This window comes from Pan paniscus, chromosome 7 (assembly GCF_029289425.2).
Source record: "Pan paniscus chromosome 7, NHGRI_mPanPan1-v2.0_pri, whole genome shotgun sequence".
Classification (NCBI taxonomy): domain Eukaryota; kingdom Metazoa; phylum Chordata; class Mammalia; order Primates; family Hominidae; genus Pan; species Pan paniscus.
This window is the reverse complement of record NC_073256.2, coordinates 57,330,938-57,350,623: the sequence shown is the minus strand read 5'-3', so window position 1 is coordinate 57,350,623 and position 19,686 is coordinate 57,330,938. Positions and strand designations below refer to the sequence as shown.

Sequence of the window (19,686 nt, the reverse complement as noted above, 5' to 3'; positions counted from 1 at the left end):
GGCTGGGGGTCGAAGCTTAGAGAAAGTGACCGAGGCCAGCGGGGATGCGGAGAGACTGCAGATTCTGGGTTGGGTTCGGAACTCTCCTAGCGAAACGGGGGCCAGAAACCCCACGGGAGGACAGAAGATCCTGAACTTTCGGACGCACACGGGGACCCGGCTCCGGGCAGGGACGCGGCACGGCCGTGAGGACGGTTTCGCGGGTGGCGACCACACACACGCACACAGAGGGAGTCGCAGATGGATGGAGGCAAGCGCGTCTGCATCTCAGCGGGGACGCCGTGTACTTGCCTGAAACTCAAGGATTTGGTCTCGGCTTGCGAGTCCTCCTCCTCGGGGTCGCCCTCGGGCCCGCCAGCCTCGTCCTCGCCGGCGGCCCCGCCGCGTACCGCAGACCACGTCCATTTCGCCCACTGCACGGGGGACAGGATCTGCCACGGGCTGAACGCCATGAGCGCGGCTCCTCCGGCTCCAGCTCCTAGGGGCAGGGGAATGGGTGGGGAGAGCCTTTTTCCCTTTCAAAATGGAGGGAACCGGTGACAGGCGCCAGCAAGCGTTTCCAGCGGAGGCGCGGATGTGGTTAAACGAGCGCCGTCGGGGGCCCTGGTGGAGCGCTTCCTCCCGCCGGCGGCCGGCGCCGCGTCCTCCTCGGCCTCCTCCCCTCACGGTGCGGCCGCAGCGGGCCCCGCGCCGGGCTCCACTCGCCGGGAAGACGCCCGTCCTGTGGCCTCCTCAGGCCCCCGGCCCGCGGCGCCCGGCTCCTAGACCTCTGCTGCTCCCGCTCCCGCTCCCGGCTCGCGGACTCCCGCCTCCCGGCCGGCGGGGCGCGCATCAGCTGCCGCCGGAGCCGCGCCCCAGAAGCCGCCCCCTCGGACCGTACTACTCGCGCGCGCGCGCGGGGGCGGCGGCGGCGCCGGGGCTTTGAAGACGGCCGCGCGCCCGCCGGATCCCCCCGCCGCGGCGTCACGCTGGTCGCGGCCCGACTGAGGGCCGGGGCTTCCCGGCTGCGCCGGGAGATTCGGTCATACCCCACAGGTCCGCCGGCGTCCGGGGCAGAGGAGGACCGTTTTCTGAGCCGGGGCACGCTGCCCTCTTCCTCTTTCCTTATTCCTTTAAAAAATTTTTAAAAACATTTTCATCTTGCCACTGTGACTTCACGGCGATGGTGATATTGGACTGCACACAAGCCCCTTGTTACCAAAAAAAAAAAAATACAAACCTTCGCGGCCGCTGTGGACTGTTGTTTTCCCCTCCCTAACCCTGGCAGCGTGGGGGATTTCAGCCTCTTCGTCTCCATCCCTGGCATTCCCGGGATTTGAAAATCCCTTGGCAAAGCCACAAGAGTGACCGAGGACTGGAATTTAAGATGCCCTCCCCCTCCCCAAACCGCACTCGGGGAGGCTTCCCAAGTGCCCAGGTCTTGTCTTAGGTAAAGGGTACTAAATTCCCTGTGAGATTACAGCCTGATGGGTTTCCCATTCTCCATATTTATTTATTTAAAATACAGACAGGCGTCTCGATATGTTGCCCAGGCTGGTCTTGAACTCTTGGCCACAAGCGATCCTCCCGCCTCTGCCTCCCAAAATGCTAGGATTCCAGGCCTGACACCGCGCCTGACCCCATTCTCCTTTTTGAGATTTTCTTTTCGTAACTTCTAAGTCTTTGATTTCTGACTTATTTCGCTGCTTCAGTAACAAGCCAAGAGGCCTGGTGACATCTTTAGGTTTGAAGGCAATGGGAAATAGCTGATGTTCTCCATTTCCCATGGAGGGATTTCATGTAGGGATTGTTCCCCTCAAAACCACCAATGCACCTTCTTCCAGGTGAATCGATTGCCTCAAACACCAGGCTTAATGATCTCCTTGCCTGGATAAGGTGTTCTAGGTGGTACTGTAATTTCCGAGTTGTGGTGCATCCGTGAGGTGCCTGCAGGTTCCCACAGAGACAGCAGCTCCAAAATGTGCACGTTGAAACTTGCGAGAGATTAACCGTTGCCTCTGAAAGCAGTTGGCATGTATATTCATCGTGACTGTTTTACACATTTGATAACAAAAACAGGAGCAAAATACAAGATAAGGCTTGGCAGGGTAGTTTTACCAAAACCGAAGGGCAGGAGTTAACCTGAAGTCTAGAGAAAAGAAAGGGGTGGGGTGTCAGGATGCTTTCGAATTCGTCCTGGCTTCTTCCCAGAAATAAACTGTCATGAGCGTTCTAGCGACTATAAAGAAGTGAACTAGGCAGGAGGTCCATGTGAAATATATCACACCACTTATCCAACTGTTGTAGTTTTAGGTTTATGCTCACCCAGTAAAACTTCAGGTTCTACAGTCCCCCAGCCTCCTGGATTTGACACAGGGTTCTGTTTCTGGGAAATAATATTACCCCAGCAAATCAGTAACTAGCATACACTAGGACCTGTTCTTCCTCCTGAATAGTTCTCTTATCTTTTCATTCCTTTGCATCCCTGTGGTGACTGACATAGTTCCCGCACTCCCCATCTTTCATGATCTACTGTAAATAACTCCCACCTGGTTTTACCTCTGAAGGCTTTCTTGCCTGAGGTCACCCCTGCCTGGCTGATCAGTGACTCGTGCTCTAATCTTTCGGTTCCCATTCCCCTCTATGCCCATCCTTTTGTATTCCTAGCCACAGTGAGTAGAGAACTCGTTGTCAATCTTTAATATGCCCAAGAATCATCCGCCAGCCTTCTTAAAAAAATCCAAATTGCCAGCAGAGTCTGGAAATCTGTGTGTTCACTAAGTGTCCTGGGGAACGGTTATCACAGGGTAAATTTGGGAAACAGTGCCTAGCTTGAACCAACTGCTTACTGCTTCGGGAACAGTCTCCCTTTGCCTGCAGAGGGAGCTTTGCGAATTCCTGGAACACACCTCCTCCCCCACCCCAGCCCACCCCAAGTTCCCAGGCTTCAGCTGCTCGAACGTCCTTCAGCACTTAGCTCAAGTGTCTACAGGGGGAAGCAGGCTGATTGTCCTTCCTTTCTATCATTTCTATACCCCGAACATCCATAAAGAACACTTCCTGTGGCCTTAGATCTGAAAGTGAAAGACAGCATTCTTAATAGTTACACAGGGACTACAGGCATAAACCAGGACTGTCTCCAGAAGACCAGGATGTAAGGCCATTCTACACTTAGCACACCATATATAACGTATTTATTTACATATCTGTCCCACAAGCTTCTAAAGGGACTTTACCCCACTTTGGGACTTCCTCCAGAAATTAGGACAGAACCACACACTCAGTAGGTGTTCAATATATATGTAAGAAAAAACAAACATTCTAGTTTACAAATAGTCCTTGTGAGTTTGGCTAAGGTGACATAAATTCCTAAAGCCTGACTCCCCCTGGGGAAATCTAGTTTCTGGGCCAGAAAATAACAGAACCCAGGACCAAGTGATGGCCCCAGTAAGATTAAGCCTCACCTATGCAGCAATTTACTTTTTTTTTTTTGAGATGGAGTCTCACTCTGTCACCCAGGCTGGAGCACGGTGGTGCAGTCTCAGCTGACTGCAACCTCCGCCTCCTGGGTTCAAGCGATTCTCCCTGCCTCAGCCTCCCAAGTAGCTGGGATTACAGGTTCCTGCCACCACGCCCAGCTAATTTTTTTATTTTTTAGTAGAGACGGGGTTTCATCATGTTGGCCAGGCTGGTCTTGAACTCCTGACCTCAGGTGATCCACCCACTTCCAAAGTTCTGGGATTATAGGTGTGAGCCACCGCACCCGGCCTGCAGCAACTTCTTGAGACTGGACTAGCAAATAAATGCCTAAGGTTTCTGAAAATCACTCCTCTGCAAGTTCTTGAACTTAGTGTAAGCAGTAATGAATATGAGTCCATCAGCTGGACCACTCCTCTCAGTCTGCTGCTCCTAGTCCTGGCTTCCTTCTTACCTGGTACAGGTTGCAAAGTCACAACTAGGAACACTCTAGCCCTGTCAGTGAAGACGTGCCATTGCCAACAGGAGGCTGTGGCCACCCTATCTGCTTTTCTGCCCTACCTCAGTCTAACCAGGCAAGGGCATGATGATGTCTAATCAAGACAACATTGCCAATAACAGCATCTGACCGCATTCAAATATGTTAACATGACAGTCTTAACCTTGCAAGATCAGATATTTACCTAATTACCCTTTACCTGTAGACTACAAACATCTATAGAATTACAATCTTCCCTCCACTACCCAAACACCAAAATCAGGAATGTGTACAATGCATTTATACAGAAAATTATAAAGAGAAGCTCCTTTCTAATTTTTTAAAAGAGAGGTGTCAGGGTATGTTCATAGCTAATACTCTTTCAGGCTGGGTGCGGTGGCTCATGCCTGCAATCCCACACTTTGGGAGGCCAAGGCAGGCAGATCACTTAAGGTCGGGAGTTTGAGACCAGCCTGGCCAACATGGTGAAACTCCATCTCTACTAAGAATATAAAAATAGCCAGGTGTGGTGGCAGGCGCCTGTAATTCCAGCTACTCGGGAGGCTGAGGCAGGAGAATCACTTGAACCAGGGAGGCAGAGATTGCGGTGAGCCGAGATCATGCCACTGTACTTCAGCCTGGGCAACAGAGTGAGACTCCATCTCAAAAAAAAAAAAAAAAGAAAATACTCTTTCAGAGTTCCAGGAAGATTAACAAAGATCCAAACTGCATTTATTAAAGACTTGGCTGAGCCCCCCACCTGGGGTCTGCTCAAAGACCCTTGCCCAGACTTTGCTCTGGTGAACAACTCTTGTCATATCCACCCATTGATCTGTTTTCTTCTGTATCACAGAAGAAAAGTTTGCTTTCCCCAGGAAGTATACCATTCAACCTAGGTCACAGGTCAAACCTATAGCAGAACTGCCACACAGAAGAGTTACACTGTGTCAGCTTTCAGAGAAGCTGGGGGGACATATATATAGATAGATAGATAGATAGATGATATTTACACTACACTAGTGTCATTGAAGAGCCAGTTCTGTGAGATTCTCTCATTCCCATCAAATATTCATGACTATATGTTTATTGACTTTATAAGAAAGTTCACTTTAGTTCTCTACTCTGTGATGTAAACATATTAAAGAAGCAGTTGTTGAGTGCAAAAGATATAAACAGAATTAGGTCAGCCTGTTTATTCTAAGTGAAGAAAAATAACCCCAACATTATCCCTAATTCTTCCCACCAACTACCACAAATCCAAAGTTGAAAACAAGCAAACCAAAAACAAACACAAAGCTCCACTTAAAGCAGTGAACTATCTTTAAATTTAGAAATATCTTCTATTCCAATAGATATGTTTGGTCTTTCCTGCTAAACAACACTATTGTATTTACAGAGCCTGTTAAACAGGAATATCATCTTGGAGGATTACTCTTACTGATTTAGCACATTTTGTTTCCTTCTGTTGAACTCAGATTCCTTTCGAGCAGATTAGGCATTAAAAAAGAGGGCATTTGACCCAGCCGTCCCATTACTGGGTATATACCTAAAGGACTATAAATCATGCTGCTATAAAGACACATGCACACATATGTTTATTGCGGCACTATTCACAATAGCAAAGACTTGGAACCAACCCAAATGTCCAACAATGATAGACTGGATTAAGAAAATGTGGCACATATACACCATGGAATACTATGCAGCCATAAAAAATGATGAGTTCATATCCTTTGTAGGGACATGGATGAAATTGGAAATCATCATTCTCAGTAAACTATTGCAAGAACAAAAAACCAAACACCGCATATTCTCACTCATAGGTGGGAATTGAACCGTGAGATCACATGGACACAGGAAGGGGAACATCACACTCTGGGGAGGGATGGGTGAGGGATAGCACTGGGAGATATACCTAATGCTAGATGACGAGTTAGTGGGTGCAGCGCACCAGCATGGCACATGTATACATATGTAACTAACCTGCACAATGTGCACATGTACCCTAAAACTTAAAGTATAATAATAAAAGAAAAAAAAAGAAATCTGCAAAAAAATAAAAAATAAAAAATAAAAAAATATTTACAAGAATGTAAAAAATAAATAAATAAATAAATAAGATAAAAATAAAAAATAAAAAAGAGGGCTGTCCAAGTCCAACTCCAAGTCTGAGAGTTTTATACCTAGAGCTCAGACAAGAAAACCATCTGAAACTTCCTGTATGTTGTTTATAAATTTAAGATTCTAGTAAAGGACATTACTTCAAATTTGAGATATCTGCTTTACTACACTTACCTGTTTGTGGGGAGGGTGGAATTTAAGACTTGAATTAAAGAGGCTGAAGGAATTCAGGACATTTAAGTAGAATAATATTCCTGGCCAGGCGCAGTGGCTCACATCGGTAATCCCAACACTTTGGGAGGCCGAGGCAGGTGGATCACCTGAGGTCAGGAGTTCGAGACCAGCCTGGCCAACACGGCGAAACCCCGTCTCTACTAAAGATACAAAAATTAGCTGGGCGTGTGGCACGCACCTGTCATCCTAGCTACTCAGAAGGCTGACACAAGAGAATCGCTTGAACCCAGGAGGCAGAAGTTGCAGTGAGCCGAGATTGCATCACTGCACTCCAGCCTGGGGGACAGAACAAGTCTCCGCCTCAAAAAAAAAAAAAAAAAAGAATATTTCTTCTCCTACAGCCATTTTATTCCTTCTTCTTTTCCCCACCTCCAAAATAAAATAAATGTCCTAAACAATGCATCCTTATGGATTAGTAGAACATTAATCATATAGCCCAAATGTTTTGAGATCACCCTAATATAAAATATTCTACTCACTATCCTCATAAATATATTGTGAATCTTCAGGAGACCATACGTCTTCTTGTCACTAAGAAGTTACAAGGTAACAGATTGGGATGGTGGTTGGAAGGGGCAGTGAAAGGCAAAAGCAGATTCACTGCTAGGAGGATGTGGGGAGAAAAGGTCCACCCAGAAGAAAAGAATAAAATCACAAAAAGCTTTCGAAAATAACTGTGACACCAACTCCAACTTAATTCCTTAGTCTAGGGATTTGGGGGAATTTCATTACAGTAACTCATGTGTTTGTGACCAATAATCTTCCTGTATTTCTAGGAAATAAAAAGATGGGAAAATAAGCAGCCAATTCTGTGACATGATACACAGCATCCTGTAAACTCCAGCTTTTATCTCTTTGGAGTAAAATTTTGATTACTGTATTTTGGTCCTGAAACTCCAAGTTGGTAAAACACTGTTGCTAAGATGGCAATACCACCCAGTTAACTTACAGGGCTAATTTGATTTCAATCAAAATTCTGAGGGGATTTTTCTTAGAATTCGTCAATAATGTTTAAAAGTTTATCTGGAAAAATAAACTGGTGAACATATTTTAGATTTTGTAAAAAAAAAAACAAAAAAAAACAACACCAACAAGAAGAGTGAAGAATAGACTAGTCCTACAAGACATTGAGACACATTTATGCAAAAATAGCCAGATCTTTGTTCTGTAAAACAGAACAGAAAGCCCAGGAAAAGATCTTACAAGATACAGGAATTTATTATATACCAAAAAGGATGGCTTGAACCTGGGAGGCGGAGGTTGCAGTGAGCCAAGATCGTGCCACTGCACTCCGGCCTGGGCAACAGAGCGAGACTCTATCTCAAAAAAAAAAAAAAAAAAAAAAAAGAACAAACAACAAAAAAATAAAGAACATGTTACAATATGTAAGGAGAAGGAAGATTTATGATTGAAGCATAGTTGGCTGGCAATGGGAAAAAAGATCAAGTTAAACCCTTACCTCAGAGCATATACCAGGATAAATTCCAGATGGATTAGATGACTAAATAATAAAAATCGAACCATTGGGAGAAAACAGTCTACAAGCAACAGAATCTGTCAGAGCTCTGCAGGAAGGATGAGGATCCAACTTACAAGTAATTAATGAAATCAGACACAAAATAAAGATAGATTTGGTTACATTTAAAAAAATGAAGCTTCTGACTGTGTGCCTTCAAGTTAAAAGGCAAACAACAGGCCATGGAAAAACAAAGGCTGTTCGTATTGTTATTACCTAAGGAACTCGTGAAAACCAGTAAGATCATTTAAGCCCCAAAAGAAAAGTGAATAATTATAACTGCTTACTATGTGTTAGACACTACACTTTACATGAATCGTCTCATTTAATCTCCCCCACTTACTCCTACAATCTCAGGAGGAAAGTATTGTTATGGCCTTTTTGTTGTTGTTAACAAGTTAACTTGGCTGCATTTCACCCTCTACAGCAGAGGCTTAGCAAGGAAGGGTTTCAGAAGGTCCTGGCCTCCCTGAAATTGTATGCAAAAAGTATGTGTGTGTGCATATTTGCATCAGTCTCTCCCTCTCCTCTTCCCCACATACAGTCAAGCCCCACTCCAGGAATAATGTTTTAGGTTGACTAAAGATTGATTTTCGAATCTGAAAGGGAACTAATATAAAATTCTTCAGTATAAGGAAGTACTGGCCAAAAAAGCCCTTATACGGAAAATCCAGACCTGCCAGAAGTTAGTGTAGAAAACAGCCAGCTTTGAAGACACCCAGAGGGTGGAAAAGGGCGGAGAGCAGGCCTAGCAGTGCTCACCACTCCAGGCAGGGTGTGCCCTTTCCCAAATGCCCAGTGGGAGCCTATGTTATTGGGCAGCCTGTGGGTTTCATCTAAGTGACTGTGTGGTGATCAAAGTGTGAAATGCTTATTTCAAGAAGGCATTTGCCAGTTGAGCCAAAGTACCATAAAAAAAGAGCATTTCAGCCAGGCATAGTTGCGTCTTCCTATAATCCCAGCACTTTTGGAGGCTGAGGCAGGAGGATAACTTGAGCCCAGGACTTTGAGACCAGCCTGAGCAACATAGCAAAACCCCATCTCTATAAAAAAATTAAAAAGTAGCCAGGCGTGGTGGTGTTCGCCTGTAGTCCCAGCTAATCTTGAGCCCAGGAGGATCGCTTGAGCCCAGAAGGTCAAGGCTGAAGTAAGCCGTGATTGTGGCATTGCATTCCAGATTGGGTGACAGAGCGAGACCTTGTCTCAAAAGAAAAGAAAAAAAAAAAAACCCAGGGACCACTACTGATACAAATGAGAATCCTCAAAGGCACAAAAAATTGGGCCAGAGCATAAAAGGCATACTTTATGTGGGAGGTGCAAAAGGATTAATTTTAACATCTCTTTCTTTGGGATGCTCTTTCGCTATACTTCCTTTTAGGGTGGTTTCTTCCAAGAAACTATGTTGATGAGGGAAATGACACCCAGGAGCCTCTCCCCATCTGGGAAAAAGTAGCAAGGCTCAGCAAAGAAAGGAGGCATCAAACAGGTTGCCAAGGCCTGATTTTGTGAAGCAGGAAGCCTAAAAACTGGGGAAGCACTCTTTAAGAAAAATGCTAAAGGACCCCATGAACACAGTGCTAGGGCCACACTAGTATGAAGGGGCCCATGCAAGGGAGGGGCCTGAAGCTTAGGCTTCCTCAGCTTCATAGTAAATTCAGCTCTGCCCAGAGAACAAAAGAGATTCCTACCTGTGGCTCAGGAGTGGTTCAGCTGGCCTCAACTCAGTAAGTGAAATGTCCATTTATGGAGCGAGGGGGTCACACTGACCTCTGTCTTCTTAGAGGAAACAAAAATATTTAACTGTTGGAAACTGGATAAAACTGTCAAAAGATATCTCCTACACAGATTGTGAAACATAATTCATGGCTCTGTTCCTTCTGTACCCGTTGTAAACCCACACATACACACACACACACACACACACACAATTTTAATTATTAAGATAAAAAAGCAAAAGGCCAGGTGTGGTGGCTCATGATTGTAATCCCAACACTTTGGGAGACGAAGGCAGGAGGATCGCTTGAGCCCAGGAGTTTGAAACCAGCCTGGACCACACAGTGAGAGCCCATCTCTACACACATGCACACACACAAAGATAAAAAAGAAAAACTATAATGCTTCTTTAACATTGTGTGTCTATGCACCTCTACTCTTTGAATTTCCACAAGATCACTATGGTAGAGCCTAATTCCCTCACCCCACATCCTGTATCCATCTGTATCCATCATTTCCTTATTTCTTCTGGCCAAAGAACCCTCTGAATTTTTGCTGAGCACATGGTCACACAGCAAGAGGCCACGTTTCCTTCTCTACAACTAGGTGTGGCCTGTGACTCAGTTCTCACCCATGGGATGTGAGCACAAGGGGTAAGTGCAAATTTGGGGCAGTGTCTTTTTTTTCTCTTTTAGAGACAGAGTTTTGCTCTCTTGTCCAGGCTGAAATGCAGTAGTGTAATCATATCTCACTGTAGCCTCGAGCTCCTGGGCTCCAGCAATCCTCCCACCTCAGCCTCTTGAGTAGCTGGAAATCCAGGTGCACACCACCATGTCCAGCTAATGTTTTTTGTTTTGTTTTGTTTTGTTTTGTTTGTAGAAACAGGGTCTTGCTGTGTTGCCCAGGCTGGTCTCAAATTCCTGGACTCAAGCAATTCTCACCCCTTGGCCTACAGAAGCAGTGGGATTATAGACATGAGCCATTGTGCCTGGCCCCTGGGCCAATGTCTTTAAAAAGAAAACTGCATGTCCAGCCTCTCCCGGCCGAAAAGTTGTGAACTGCGTGTCACAACTTCTGCTGTGTGAGGACCACACTCTGGACAGGATAGAGCCACAGAACAGACAGAACCCGCACCAGGCTGACTGGGGAGCAGAGCTGCCTGCGGCCCTAGACTAATTGCTGCCTGAGGACTGTTCTGTGAGAGAGAAAAGTCTATCTTCTCTTTTTTTTTTTTTTTTTTTTTGAGATGGAGTCTCACTCTGTTGCCCAGGCTGAAGTGCAGTGGCGTGATCTCGGCTCACTGCAACCTCTGCCTCCCGGGTTCAAGCAATTCTCCTGTCTCAGCCTCCAGAGTGGCTGGGATTACAGGCTCGTGCCACCACACCCAGCTGATTTTTGTATTTTTAGTAGAGATGGGGTTTCACCATGTTGGCCAGGCTGGTATCGAACTCCTGACCTCAGGTGGTCCGCCTGCCTCAGCCTCCCAAAGTGCTGGAATTACAGGCGTGAGCCACCGTGCCCAGCCTAAAAGTCTATCTTCTTTATCGGACTGTGTCACTGGGCCCCTTTGTAACAGCAGCCTCATCTCCACCCTCACATTACAACCTCCTCTGGGGGATTTCAGCATCTAAGCTTCCTTAGATGAAGGTATGGGAAGAACCTGCCTTAAATTTCGTTCTACATTCTTCTGAACAGGATTACATGAAAGTTCCTTCAAAGATGGAAGCATTTTTAAAAATGATAAATCTACACAGGTTGAGCATCCCTAATCCAACAATCTAAAATCCAAAACGTTTTGCTTGTCAACATGACACCACAGTGGAAAATTCCACACCTAACTTCATGTGGCCAGTCACAGTCAAAACACAGTCAAAACTTTGTTTCATGCACAAAATTATTACAACTGCTGTTTAAAATTACCTTCAGGCTATGTGTAGAAGGTGTATATGAAACATAATGAATCTCATGTTTAGACTTGGGTCCCATCCCCAAGCTATCTCATTATGTATATGCAAATATTCCAAAATCTAAAATCTGAAACACTTCTGGTCCTAAGCATTTTGGATAAGGAACACTCTACCTGTATCTCAACGATGTCTTTTCTCAGGGCAGAAAATTCCCGAACCAAAAGACTCAAGCCTGCCCCGTGGATGATGTCCTAATTATCCTAAAAACAGGACTGAGACTACCCTTCCTTCTGCCGTAATGACTTGAGCTGTGATACTGACTTTCTAGAAATTAGGCAGTTGCATTTTTAAAGATGACTGATGTGGACAAAAACATTGAAGAAGGAGGGAGTCAATATTTAGATTCCACAAAGGCCAAGTAGAATGGATTTACATACTGATGAAGGTTATTATTTTCTTTGGGGAGATTTCCTTGAAATAATATGATTGTATAACTCCAATATTTGCCCAATTCTAAGGATAAATAATAACAATAATAAATAATAACTGACCCAAATCCTATAAGTGAATTAATCATTGTTCTTTGGCTTCAACACTAACTGGTGCTAGTGACGATTTCTAGCACACACACAAAATATTTTTAGAAATTGTTTTCTTATGGGCTCAATTAGTCAAGTTATTTTGTTGTATTATTTTATAGAACTATGACAAGCAAGAGCAAGTTTATCCTTACCGGTCTTCCCTGTACCTCATCATGTATGATATAGGAATATCATATGTGTTTTCTGTTTCCTTTGGCCAAGGCATAGACACTGAGCAGAATATATTTGTTTTACGTTATTTTCTGAACAAATGATAAATCACTGCTACAGACTGACTGTTTATATCCCCCCAAAATTCATAGGTTAAAACCTAAACTCCAATGTGAGAATATTAAGAAGTGGGGCCTTTGGGAGGTGATTAGGTCATGAGGGTTCTTCCTGGGGTCAGCGCCCTTATAAAAGAGACCCCAGACAGCTCCCTCTCCCTTCTTCTGCCAAATGAGGACACAGGGAGAAGACACCCAGGAGGTCAGCCCTCACCAGATGTGGAATCTGCTGGTCCCTTAATCATGGGGACCTCCATCCTCCAGAACTTCCAGAAATAAATGACTGGTTTATAAACCACCCAGGCAATTATATCCTTATAGCAGCCTTAACAGACTAAGATAATCACTGACTCCTAACCTAAGCATCCATCTCAGATCTCATAGAACCACAGAAATTTTTAGCTGGAAAGGACCTTTGCCAAAGATCACTGGGTCGAATATCATTCTTTTTGGAAGAAGGTTTACTCAGGCACCAAAGTGCACAACTAGGATTCATAACCCTTGCAAGGAAGGTATGAAGGTATGAATTCTAGAGTTTCCCCCCCAGCCCCAAAAGATATGCCCACTTGGTATGTATAATAGAGATATGACTTCTCCCCAAAATTCACCTCATTTTAAAAGGCACTGTAAATTGTTTTATAAAGCAAATACATACAAATAATCTTGTACTTTGTTTTAAAAGTTTTTGGTTTTCTTTTTTTTTTTTTTTTTTTTTTGAGACGGAGTCTCACCGTGTCACCCAGGCTACAGTGCAGTGGTGCGATCTTTGCTCACTGCAACCTCTGCCTCTGGGGTTCAAGCAATTCTCCTGCTTCAGCCTCCCGAGTAGCTGGGATTACATGCATGTGCCACCATGCCCAGCTAATTTTTGTATTTTTAGTAGAGAGGGGGTTTCACCATGTTGGACAGGCTGGTCTCGAACTCCTGACCTCGTGATCCGCCCGCCTCGGCCTCCCAAAGTGCTGAGATTACAGGCGTGAGCCACCGTGGCTGGCCTTCAAAAATATTTTTATAGCCTAGGCAACATAGTGAGACCCCATCCCTTCAAAAACAAAAACAAAAAAAAATTAGCCTGGTGTGGCAATGCACACCTGTAGTCCTAGCTACTTGGGAGGCCAAGATGGGAGGATCATTTGAGCCCAGGAATTCAAGGTTGCAGTGAGCTGTGATGCTACCACTGCACTTCAGCCTGGGCTATAGAGTGAGACTCTGTCTCAAAACAATAATAAAAAATGTATTTTTAAATACCTTTAGTGTTTAAGGCAAAATAATACATATGTTCATTCATTCATTCATTCATTCATTCCACAAATTTGACAAATGACCAAGCTTTGCCAGCCTCTGCTGAACACTGTGTTGAACAAAAGAGACCCAGTTCCTGCCCTCATAGAACTTGCATATTAGTGAGCTTAGTAAGCCAACAAATAAATATGTAATATATAAATTGTCATGTATGAAATATAAGAACTGCAGGGGGCTCTGAGAATGGCTGGTGGACGGCATCGGTGGAGATGTCAAGGGAGGTTGCTCTGAAGAAGTGACAGACTGAAGCCTCGGGGATAGGCAGAAGCTGCCTGGGTGAAGTGTAGGGTAACAGCGTTCCTTCATCAAGACACTAAGGACAGAAGCAGCCTCCAGTTTTGAGTAAGCGTGGTTGAAGAGCAGCTGCTGGAGGGAGGAGAGGGGCTTAGGCTGGTGAAGCGGGAGAGGCACAAGGCATGACAGCCTAGAAGACCATGTTAAGCATCCTTGTCTCTGAAAAAGTGAATTTTTGACTACATAGGCAGTTCAAAGAAGAAAGAAAAACCTGCCCATAGTATTGTCTTTCATAAATAGCCACTGTTAAAATGTTGGTGAGCGATATACCCTTTTTTCCCTCTTTTTCAGAGTACTTTTTACATCTGGAATTGAAATATTTATGTTTTTCTATTAATATTTATAATCTGTCTTTCCCTACTAGACATAAGCTCCATGAACACAGAGTACCTTACCTATCTTGTTTCTTCTGCTCAATATTTGATGACTGAATAAAGATTGCAAATCTCTCTCTTACATATACACAAGCATGTACTTATTTGGACAAATGGAACAACAGATAGATAGCTAGATAGATAGCTAGCTAGCTGGCTAGATACTTTTACACAAATAGTGAATAAGTACTTCTGGCAAAAGACAATATGTATGTTTAAATATTTATTGATTTTATTAATATTTACCAGTGTAAATATTAATGTTTATATTACATTAGTATTTATTTAATATAAATATTAATATTTAAATATAAAAATTTATATTATATTAATATTTTAATTTATTTGATATGCATATTAATATTTATGTCAATATTTAAAATAATGAATTTTTTTTTGAGACGGAGTTTTACTCTTTCGTTCAGGCTAGAGTGCAGTGGCACGATCTCGGCTCGCCACAACTCCACTTTCCAATTTCAAGCAATTCTCCTGCCTCAGCTTCCTGAGTAGCTAGAATTACAGGTGCCCGCCACCACGCCAGGCTAATTTTTGTATATTTAATAGAGATGGGGTTTCACCATGTTGGTCAGGCTGGTCTCAAACTCCTGACCTTGTGATCCACCTGCCTCGGCCTCCCAAAGTGCTAGGATTACAGGCGTGAGCCACCGCGCCGGGCCTAATGTTTATTAAGTATACGTTTTGTCTTTTGCTAGAGGTGAGTACTTATTCAGGTTAAGTATTAATACAACAATAAACCTTAATTATTAAACCTTAATATTATAAACCTTAATACAAACCTTAATCAATAGAGGTGAGTACTTTATGCATGTTTAAATATTTGTTTTATTAGTGTTTATTTATATTAATACATAAAATTTATTGATATTTAATGTTAACGAATATCAATTTATTATTTATATTATTAATGAATAGTAATATTCAAATCAACACATTAATATACATGAATATTTATTTACATTTATTAACATTTAACAAATTAATATTTATTGATTTAACTATACATATTATCTTTTGCTAGAGGTGAGTATTTATTCATTATGCCGCTTGTTTTCTTCATAAGGTGCTGCTCCCCATGGATGAAGAGGAAACCAGGATGTGCAGCCAAGACCCGTCCTGACCCCTCATTGGGATCTGCCTCTCTGCAGAACCCACATGTGCCTCCTTCTCTTCACTGCATAACATGCCTTTGTGTGTCTGTACAGAATTTGCCTGACTTGCTCCCCATGGAGGGATATTTAACGGGTTTGCTGTTCCTCATTATAAATGAAACTGTGATGAGCAATCCCATGCATATGCATCTTTTCACACACTTAAATTTCTTTTCACACACTTATCTTTTCTTAGAGTAAAATTCTAGAAGTGAGATTGTAGTGTCAAAACAAACACATTTTATATTTTGATACACATAGCCAAACTGCCCTCTGGAAAGGCTGTACTCATTCACATTTGTAAACACAGTGTATGAGACAGCCTTTCCCCTAAACCTTAATCAATACTGAGTTCGGTCAATCTTTTAAAACTGTCAAATGGGTGAAATGATAAGCCACCACCAAGGATTGCTGGTCTTATTTGAACACGTTTATTTCTGAAGTTTGAATGTGTTTTAATGGATTTATTGAAGCATTGCCTGCTTGCCTGCCTTCCTTCCTTCCTCTCTCTCTCTCTCTCTCTTTTTCTTTCTTTCATATATGGAGTGTTTAAGTCTTTTGCCTTAACAGCAGTACTGAATGTGTGGTCCCTGGGCCAGCAACATCAGCATCACCTGGGAACACCTTAGAAGTGCAAATTATACAGCCGGGCATGGTGGCGTGTGATTGTAGTCCTCACTACTTGGGAGGGAGGCTGAGTTGGGAGGATCACTTGAGCCCAGGAGTTGGAGGCTGCAGTGAGCTATGATTGCACCACTGTACTACAGCCCATGCAACAGAGCAAGGCCCTGTCTCAAAAATAAATAAAGTAAATAAATAAAATAAAATAGAAATGCAAATTCTTGAGCTCCACCTCTACTGCATGAGAAACTTGGGGTGGGCCTGACCATCTGTGTTATAAGAAGGCCTCCAGGTGACACCCATGTGCACTTATGTGCCTTAACTCATTGTTTTCTTTCTCAGTCATGTTGTACACCCTCACTCTCTCACACAGAAACCTGTCTCCAACATCCAAACTGGAGACAAAAAGCTTTTTGATCAGCAGCAATTTCAATTATTTCCTCCTCCAAATGGTACTTATGGACTGAACATCATTTGCTATTCCCTTTTGTCCACAATATCCTGAAACCCCTTAACAAACCTCAGGAGCGTATGGTGTCTCCAGCGCCAAACTCACAGCCAAATCACAGCTGGAAGAGGGATTTTCTGTCCTTGTCTGCCTCACATCACCCCCCATCTTCAATCCACAATCCATATTTTCCCTGAAACTCTAGGGGCATGTGGTTTGGAGATCCTGGCTCCATCCCCCACTCCAACTCCAGGGTTGGGCAAGTGACTCAGGCCTGACTAAAGAGCATCTCCAACCCTTCTCTCCCCGTCTCTTTCCCAATACAGCACTTGGTTTAGCAAAGGGCACAAGACTCAAGCCCATCTAATTCATGTCTCCTGACAACATCGCCAAACTTTTTCAATGAGCCAGCAAGGTGGGCATTTCCATCAGTCCCTGGCCTCTTGGTTCAATAATCCCTTTTATTTAAGATGCTGTGTAAGCCTCTCGCTGACAACTGGTAGAGGCATTCCCTGGGCTGGTGGGTGCCAGGAATGGATATGTGAGATCGTGAGGCAACATTCCTCAGCCTGGTTCCGCGGCTCCTGGCCCATCTGTTTGGCAAAAAGCTGCTGAGAGATTCCCAGAATTCACTCTCCCTCCACAACACCATCAAGGGCCGCATTTAAAGGGTTCCCCCGACTCTCGGGGATACCGAAGAGACTCCTGGCGCTGGAGTCCTTTTTTTCTCCCTTAAGAAAGAAGCTGGCTTTTTTCCCCCCAAATAAGATATTCAGAATCATTTTATCTCCAGCCCGCCACACTTTAATTAAAGTCAGTCATTCAAAGACATCTATCGTGCGGCTCTCAGCAAGAGCAGGGCACTCCAAGGGCACTGCTCCTCTCTGAGCGTGACATACAAAGGAGGCGCGGCGCAGACCGCAGCCTGCGAGGAACTGATTCTTTCACAGATCTCAAGCCTCTGGTGATGAAAGTGGAAGAGAGCTCAACTAGGACCAAAAAAGGCGAGAACATGATTCAGCTCCCAAGAGGGTTTCCGAATGTGCGAAGGGGGAGAGCGCGGCGGAGGGGGCAGGGGAGGGAAAACCCGAGGGTGGCGCCGGGACCGAAATCCACGCTCCCCTCGAGATTGTTCAGAAGGCAGGAAATCTACCGCCCCTAGGGAGAGGTCTGCATACTGCTAAACAATGCGGCATCAAAACCCCTCTCTGCTTCGTAAAGGGCGTGAGACTTGACACTGTCAGCTATAGTGACACCACAAGGCCTGAAGAGGGCTCTTAGCTCAGCAGGGAAGCCGCGGGCTCCTGACATCTGTGGCCAAACCTGCGCTGCTCTGTGAGGAAGGATGGGGGAGAGCCAGAGCCGGCAGCGCAGGGAGCACGCATGTTCACACACACACGCCACACCACACAGGGTCTCATGTATACACACACACCACACGCATGCACAGTCACACATGCACCTCCCCCAGCAGTCTCACACACACATCATACACCCCCACCCATACCCACTCTCTCTCACACACACACCATACACACAGTCACACACACCACACAATCACACACACACCACACACCCTCACCCATACCCAGTCTCACACACACACCACATAGTCACACACACCACACCCCTGACCCATACAGCCTCACATACATACACACACCACACACAGTCATATACACACCACACCCCCAACCCATACACAGTCTCGCATACACATACACACACCACACACCTTCACCCATACCCAGTCTCACACACACACACCACACACACAATCACACACGCCACACACCCTCACCCATACCCAGTCTCTCTCTCACACACACACACCCCACGTAGTCACACACACCACATTCCTGACCCATACAGCCTCACATACATATACATACACCACACACAGTCATACACACACCACACCCCCACCCCCAACCCATACACAGTCTCACATATACATACACACACCACAGACACACACCACATACCCTCACCCATACCCAGTCTCACACACACACACCACACACAGTCACATACACACCACACCCCCCACCTCATACAGTCTCATACACATACACACACCACACATATAATCACACACCACACACCCCCACCCATGCAGTATCACATACACCACACACCTACTTACACACATACCACACACACCCCCCACCATACACAGTCTTACATACACATATACACACTACACATGTAGTCACACACACTACACCCCCAACCCATAAACAGTCTCATACACATACACACTCCACACAATCACACACACCACACACACCCTCCCATACACAGTCTCATACACACACACACCACACACCTAGTCACACATATACCACACCCCCACCCATACAGTCTCTCACACACACACACCACACAGTCACACAAACCTCCCCACAACAGTCTCACACACACACCATACACCTCCACCCCCACAGCCTCATATCCACGCACCACGCAGTCTCACACACACCACACATATCACACACTCCCATCCCCACAGTCTCATGTACACATATACACCCCACACACATAGTCACACACACCACACACAGTCACACACACACCTCCCCCGACAGTCTTACATACACAGTCTCACACACACCACACACCCCCACCCACACATTGAGTCTCTGGTACACATATAACCACACACACCACACCTCCCCCCAACTCTCACATAAGCCCACAGTCACACACATACCTCCCACACACAGTTTCACATATATATATGGTGACACACACACATTGCACATATACCCCTCAAAGTCTCTCTCTGTCTGACACACACACACACACACTCCTCAAGAACTTCAGTCCTAACACACAGCTTCTTGCTCAGCCCCTGGACCATTCATACAGGGGTATGGAATCGATCAAACAAGACACACAATTATCAAGGATGTAGGAGGAAAAAATTGAACTTTTGACACTCCCGTTCCTTCTGCTGTGCAGCTTCACCAGCCGGAAGCCGCAGTAGCCACCAGAGGGCACTAGAACGTTCCATCACACCGTCCATCAACACATTTGTGTGTGAAGAGAATTTCTTCAACATTTGTACTTCTATAAATACAAAAAGTCACAATGAGTCCCCTCTGCATCCAATGCAGGGTGTTTATACTGCAGTTTAACCAGCAGATACAAATGAACAAGCACTGAACGACTGCAGAAGGGAG

General features: G+C 44.8%; 1 protein-coding gene across 20 annotated transcripts in view; it reads right to left on the bottom strand.

The window, feature by feature from the left end:
- The window catches only part of TACC1 (transforming acidic coiled-coil containing protein 1), a 124,576-nt gene that overhangs the window by 64,499 nt on the left and 40,391 nt on the right, over positions 1 to 19,686 (bottom strand). For 5 of the 20 annotated variants that reach the window (XM_008956124.5, XM_063606741.1, XM_055116490.2 and 2 more), the window contains exon 2: positions 292 to 478. The exons of 11 other annotated variants lie outside the window; for them this stretch is intronic. In XM_008956124.5, the coding sequence (XP_008954372.4) occupies positions 292 to 452 (161 nt within the window). In that variant the 5' untranslated portion in view covers positions 453 to 478. Of the gene's footprint in view, positions 1 to 291; positions 865 to 19,686 lie in introns of those variants that run through there. 4 more of the 20 variants (XM_008956126.5, XM_055116489.3, XM_034965972.4 and 1 more) reach the window with 4 other exon arrangements.